We start from the raw sequence: 6,761 nt of genomic DNA, 5'->3' as shown, positions 1-6,761 counted from the left end.
TTCATTTTTTTAAACTACAAGTTTATTTTTTGACCCCTAATTCATACTAGTTTATTTATAATTTATATATATATATGTATTTATATATAATTTATTCATAAATAGACTATTATTTTGGAATATAATTTATATTTATATATTTATATATATAATTTATTCATATATCGACTATTCCAAAACGGTACACGAAACGGTACTGGTATCTAAATATTTCGTTCTAGTACCTTGACCGGTACAGCTTTCGGTACGATATTCAAAATATTGTGTGTAAGTCTCCCGCACTCTCTTTAAAAATAAGTGGAGTCTATCATTAAAAAATAATATTTTTATGTAGGTCTCAAATTTATCTACTTTTTTTAAAGAGTATATATATATAACTTACACACTCTAGACTGTAAATACTATTTCTTATTTTCTAATTAGAATTAGGAAGTTATTTTGAAACCTTTTAGGCTAAGGGATTTTTCAAGAATTGTTTTAGATAGAGAGGGGTGGTTTGAACTTTTTGTAAGATTTCAAGAAGTTAAGAATTATAGAGAATAATTTTTTAACAACATTTTTCTTTTTTGAGTTTTAACTTATATTTTAAATAATAAATAGTTAATTATTTAATAATTTTGAAGTTATTATTGAATACGAATAATAGTATTATAGGTTGGGAAAAAGAAATAGTATTATAGTACATGTTGGATCGAATAATTACTCGACACGTCACACGGGTACGCATCTGAAAGAAAACGGTTAGCCCTAGCTGGTCTCGTCCATTTCTTTTTCCCATCTCTCAAACAGTAATAGAAGAGAAATCCCCTTTGGCAAAATTCCCTCTCCCAGCAAAAACACGATCAGGCCGAGGCAAGGGGTTAGCATAGCCACCCAGTAATCTAATCGATATATCAATGAATGAGAAAAATAGGTAAGCTAATTTACTCAAAATTGGAGCTTTAATTGACACCCTCTGTGTTTGGTTGGTGAGAAAACTGTGCCGATTATTGTTTTGGTTAGCAAGTGACGTGGTAAGCAAAGTTTGGTTCTTTTCCTTTACATTTTCTCGTCAACAATTACAAGAATATCCACACATACTTCAGTTCCCGTAGAAGCGTTGCCATGACTCTAGTTTCCTCCAAAACTTAAGACAGATAGAACTCTCAGAAAGATGATGGAAACCTCGGGTTGAGTTCGTCGTTATTAACTAATAAGAATCTTGCTGTTACTTAACCATGATTTGTCCTTGAAATATTAGCGTTACCATAACATTGGATTGGAATTTATCACGCAATGTTCCTCTGTGGGAAATATTGTGAATTTGTGTATAACTTGGATAAGTTGTAAAGTTTTTGCAGGATATATTCGTTTATATCTAAGTTTATGTGTTCCGTTCACGATCCTGATGATTTTGGCCTAACATGATTTGAACAGGTTTCTTTGACTAATTCGAGAGGTAATTCCTAGATGTGTGGAGTTAAAAGGTAGTATAGTTTCTATAATTAATTCGAGAGCTGATTCTCAGATATGTAGAGTTGAAAGTTAGTATACTCTTTGCCGATGGCTACTTCCGAATCTATTATTCAAGCTCTATCCGGGTCTTTATTACCTCGCCTCCATCATTCTGATCCATGTACCAACAATTCAAGCCCAGCGCATGCTCTTAAACTCAACGTTAGTAATACAAGGAAATGGAGTAAAGTGTACGTGCAAGTCAACGGCTACTCGAGAATGTTACATAATTGCAGGACCTATGGAAGTCGACGGCTGTTTGATGTTTTTCACTGGAAGAAAGATGCTAGTAGGTTGGAATCTATGGGTTGCAAGTGCCGACAGGCTGAAATTTTTTGTGGGGGGATGACAGAGGATCAAAATGAGACCCGGTCCATGGGTGAAGCAATTAGACCAAGATCAGTTCCTGTCAATGGGATAAGCAGTGCAATGGATATTGAAGAATCTGAGGTGGGTAAACAATTCAAACATGAAAAGGGAGGTCTTTTTTCAGATGGCATGTCAACTGTAGCTGGAACAGTGAAAGACCACAAGTATGGGGAAACTCTAGAAGATGAAGCATGGAACTTATTGAGAGATTCCATTGTTTATTATTGTAACAAACCTATTGGAACCATTGCTGCTAAGGATCCTGGCAACACTAGTATTCTGAACTATGATCAGGTCTTTATTCGGGATTTCATACCTTCCGGGATAGCTTTCCTTTTAAAGGGAGAGTATGAGATTGTACGAAATTTCATTCTATACACCCTTCAGTTGCAGGTAATATGATTTTCTTTTGATTAATTATTCAATAAATCACCTCATGCTTACGGAAGGAAAGACTACCTTTCATGCTATTAAGTTTTTGTTTTTAAATGTTAACCCATATTTAGATTCAGGCCTGGGAATTGTTTTACTAACACTCCTTCTTTGTTACTTTTGACCAAGAAATCTTTCTCCATATTTTATTTCCATATAAATGTATAGGGAAGAGTTGATTGGTTATCATATTGGACTATTGTGAATGTGCTTCAGCTTAACATTTAATGTGGGGAATAGCCTTAAGGGCTATGTACCAACTGTCTCGGTTTTTTGGGGACTGCATTATGAAATATCTGGGAGTTGTGAACTATTTTTAAATTTCACGTTTAATAGGTCTCTTTGTAATCACCAATTGAAGCTAGAATCTTACTTGAGCCAGATGTTGTCTCTGAGTTCTATTATTTTAATTCCTAATATAGATGAGTGATGAATACTCCTCTTTACAGAGCTGGGAGAAAACCATGGATTGCTATAGTCCTGGTCAAGGGCTAATGCCAGCCAGCTTCAAGGTGCGCACTGTTCCACTAGACCGTGATGAATCTGCAACAGAAGAAATATTAGATCCCGACTTTGGTGAAGCAGCGATTGGTCGAGTTGCACCAGTTGATTCTGGTTAAAGTTATTGTGACTAATGATTTCCTCTTTCAAAATGTGTGGTTTTATGAATATTTATTTAATGTTAATGCAATCTTACTCCCAGGACTGTGGTGGATTATACTGTTACGAGCGTATGGAAAATTTTCTGGAGATTTATCCGTGCAAGAGAGAATTGATGTGCAAACTGGGATCAAAATGATTTTAAAGTTGTGTCTTGCTGATGGTTTTGATATGTTTCCTACATTATTAGTGACTGATGGTTCTTGCATGATAGATCGTCGCATGGGAATTCATGGCCATCCTTTGGAGATTCAGGTTTTCTTTTATGATCACTTTAATACACCTTTCATATGAGTCAGTCAAGGATTTTTTTTTTCTTTTGGTATTTAATACCTATATTGAGAAAAATACATTTATAGCGTGTTGCTTGTGAATTTTATAAGATAACTTTCTAGTTACTTTAGAAGCTGTAAGCTGACATGTAGTGCTGATGTTAACCACAAGGCATTTTGGCTGCTCGTTATTTTGTAATGCTAAATTCAAGTTAAAATGCCACTATTACAATTAAAGAAAATTGTAACCAATAAGAACTAAGAAGAACTGAAGTTTGACTTTAGACTATTTAGGGCTATTATGTTCTTTTGTTTGCAGAAGCTGAAGCTTCTGGTTCATGTTGATGAGCATTCTTCCTGTCTCAGAGAAAGCTTGAATGGATATCACTTTGTGCATGATATTGCTTGTTTTTGCAGGCACTCTTTTATTCAGCGTTACTTTCTGCACGTGAGATGCTTGCCCCTGATGATGGATCAGCCGACCTAAGACGGGCAATAAATAATCGTCTAGTTGCTTTATCATTCCACATAAGGGCATATTACTGGATAGATATGAGAAAACTCAATGTGATCTACCGTTATCAGACAGAGGAATACTCCTATGATGCTGTTAACAAGTTCAACATATACCCAGATCAGATTCCATCCTGGTTGGTGGAATTTATGCCCAGTAAAGGAGGCTATTTGATTGGAAATCTGCAGCCTGCTCACATGGACTTTCGTTTCTTTTCTCTTGGAAATTTATGGTCTATCGTAAGCAGTCTTGCAACGTTGGATCAGTCACATGCCATATTGGACCTTATAGAAGCAAAATGGGAAGTTTTAGTTGCAGAGATGCCGTTCAAAATATGCTATCCTGCTCTGGAAGATGCGGAATGGAGAATAATCACCGGCAGTGATCCCAAGAACACGTGATGCCCTTACTTTGATTTTTATTAAGTTCCTATTCCTGTTTTACCTTCTTTCCTTAGGTTTGTTCCTTGTTGCCACTTTTTTAAAAAACAAAAAAAACATTGTTGCTTGTTGCAGTCCCTGGTCTTATCACAATGGAGGTTCTTGGCCAACTTTGCTCTGGCAGGTAAGTTTGATTTATTTTTTTTGTACTTAAGGTTTTGTTGAAGCTATTTCATTTAGATTGATTTCAGAGTGCAATATTAAGTTAATGTTTTTCCAAATAATACATGTTTTTAAATATTAAGCTTGTCGACGCACCAATAATGCATTGCCACCACGTAATGTGCTAAATTCCTAACTGTGTACCACTGTTGATGAACATGAATACCCTTGATATCTATAGAAATTTTGTGCAGCAAACCCCCCCCCCCCCCTCGGCCCCTCCTCCTCCTCCTCCTCCTCCTACTCCTACTCCTCCTCTCGTCACACTGCATTATTTATATTCTTGTGTGTCTATGTATTTTTTATGATAAGCAAGTCTGAGTTCAAATGGATATAATGTCAAGATACACTTCTCTTCTTATCTTCATGTATCTAAGACGACTTCGAAATGGTCAAAACCTAAAACTCTGTCCCAAATTCAATAGGCCACTGTGTCAACAAACACTTATTTGTCCCATACTTGCTCTTGGTCTTTACCTGCAGACTTTGTTTTTTAGTTGAAGGCAAATATTTTCCTTAAACATCTCTATAGAACTAAATAGCAACAGCCTTATTCCCATCGAAACTTACAACTGTAATGCCTCATGCATCTAAGGTGTCTAATTTGTATGTGTATGTTGTCTTAATGATTGTGATGTGGCATGTTAAGGTTTTCAAAAAGCAGGGACAGAAGGCAACAGCCCAGAGGCTTGATGATCAATGTTGTCATAGTACATGCCTCTAGATAATTGTTATTGATATTTGGCAAGTTCTTTCCAGCGACTTTTATCAAAGTGGATATAGGTCTGTGATGCTTGACCTATGCCAATCTCTTGGCATAATTTGAAAGTGTGAAGCAGCACCCTCTGCTTTTTTGCCTGTCCTAAAGGATTTGGTTAGTCCATGGTTCCTTTGGGCCATGCAGGTGGTAGTTTGTCAGGCTAGCTTGAAGAAATTTAAAACACCAAACAAGGGATATTTAGGAATCACAGTAAAACACATGGGGTGCGTGTCATTACCCTAGTTTGGTATTTTATGCAACTTCATATTCCTTACTTGGGCAAGATAAGAAGCCTGTATCATATGGGTCAACATGTTGCTTTCATGTATTGTTCATGACTTCCTTGTATCTACTGCTGCTTCTAGCTAGGTGTGCATATGCATTTTTTGTGGGCACTGGATGTTTCGGTTGATCTAGTAGGTTAGGAGAAATAGCTGTGCGTTTCACCACTAAAACATGGATAGTATGTTGCAATTGATTAGGACATTGACTCAAATATACTCTTATGTAATTAACATAGTGTGGGTTATGGTTTCTCAGCTCACTGTAGCATGTATAAAGATGAATAGACCAGAAATTGCCTTGAAGGCTGTGAATGTTGCTGAGAGACACATTTCTGGAGATAAGTGGCCTGAATATTACGACACCAAGCGAGCAAGATTTATTGGAAAACAGGCACGGCTATATCAAACCTGGTCAATTGCAGGATATCTTGTGGCAAAGCTCCTCCTTGCCAACCCAAATGCAGCAAAGAATCTTGTAAACGAGGAGGATTCAGAGCTTGCCAATGCTTTTTCTTACATGATCAGTGCGAACCCAAAGAGGAAACGGGGTCTAAAGAGACAGGGCTTCATAGTATGAGTTCAAATTTTGAAGTCAAGAGGGATGAGTCAGATGAGTGAGCTATTTATAATTGGGCAAACAAAACACTTTTTGGTATTTTCATCCAATACAGTTACGGTTGAATAGTTTCTTTCTGGAAAAGAAAGGTTTTGCATAGTGTTAAGCTCAATAAACAACCTGTAAAATGATGTAGTCCTGCTGTTTTGGTTTGAAGACATTGATTTATTGTGATAATTTGCATGCTGACAGATAGCATTTGGTGATTTAGAAAGACATGTTTTATACTAGTTTCTAATGCAGGCATCTCTCTCTTAAAAATTACCCCTTTTCTGGAGTGTTCATCTGAAATTGGGATCTTCTTGAGCTGTGAAATTGCCTTTTTAACATATTTTGGCAACAAAGAGAACTGATGTACAATGAGCGTGAATTGGTTGCTCATCTCTAATGTTGCCCATTGACCTGGAGTGATTTACTCCGCCCTTCGCACATCCTCAGCCCATTGTCTTCTTTCTTCTTCTTCTTTGAGTGGTATGTCAAAAGCAGATGGTTTTTAACTATTTTGGGAAAGCCCTATATGTTGGGCAAGCAGGACTGAGAAGAAACTTGGAAGAGTAGGGAAGGAAGCAGAAATAGAGAGAAATAAGGGAGAATAGAGAGAAGCAACACAAATAAAATAAATGAATTATTCAATGAATCTGCCTCGCATCACTCTCTTAGCTTTTGCTCATAGAAGTCTGTATCTGGAAGATTTTGTGTGAACCTTATTTCTTTAGCAGTCCCTTGGACCCCCCTACGATGCATCCTGGCAAGAAGTT

The 6,761-nt window shown here is 36.7% G+C and overlaps 1 protein-coding gene across 1 annotated transcript; it reads left to right on the top strand.

Moving 5' to 3' along the window:
• The first annotated feature begins 759 nt into the window (after positions 1–759).
• On the top strand, positions 760–6,217 carry LOC121240328 (alkaline/neutral invertase E, chloroplastic-like). Its single transcript, XM_041137742.1, has 7 exons — positions 760–913; positions 1,417–2,256; positions 2,745–2,910; positions 2,999–3,210; positions 3,645–4,138; positions 4,257–4,305; positions 5,644–6,217. Exons 2-7 carry the CDS (start codon positions 1,543–1,545, stop codon positions 5,962–5,964), a joined length of 1,956 nt encoding a protein of 651 aa, XP_040993676.1. The 5' UTR covers positions 760–913; positions 1,417–1,542; the 3' UTR covers positions 5,965–6,217.
• Positions 6,218–6,761: the final 544 nt, after the last annotated feature.

Source organism: Juglans microcarpa x Juglans regia, chromosome 7S, assembly GCF_004785595.1.
Source record: "Juglans microcarpa x Juglans regia isolate MS1-56 chromosome 7S, Jm3101_v1.0, whole genome shotgun sequence".
Taxonomy (NCBI): domain Eukaryota; kingdom Viridiplantae; phylum Streptophyta; class Magnoliopsida; order Fagales; family Juglandaceae; genus Juglans; species Juglans microcarpa x Juglans regia.
The sequence above is the reverse complement of the archived record's forward strand: the minus strand, read 5'-3'. Positions and strand labels throughout refer to the sequence as shown.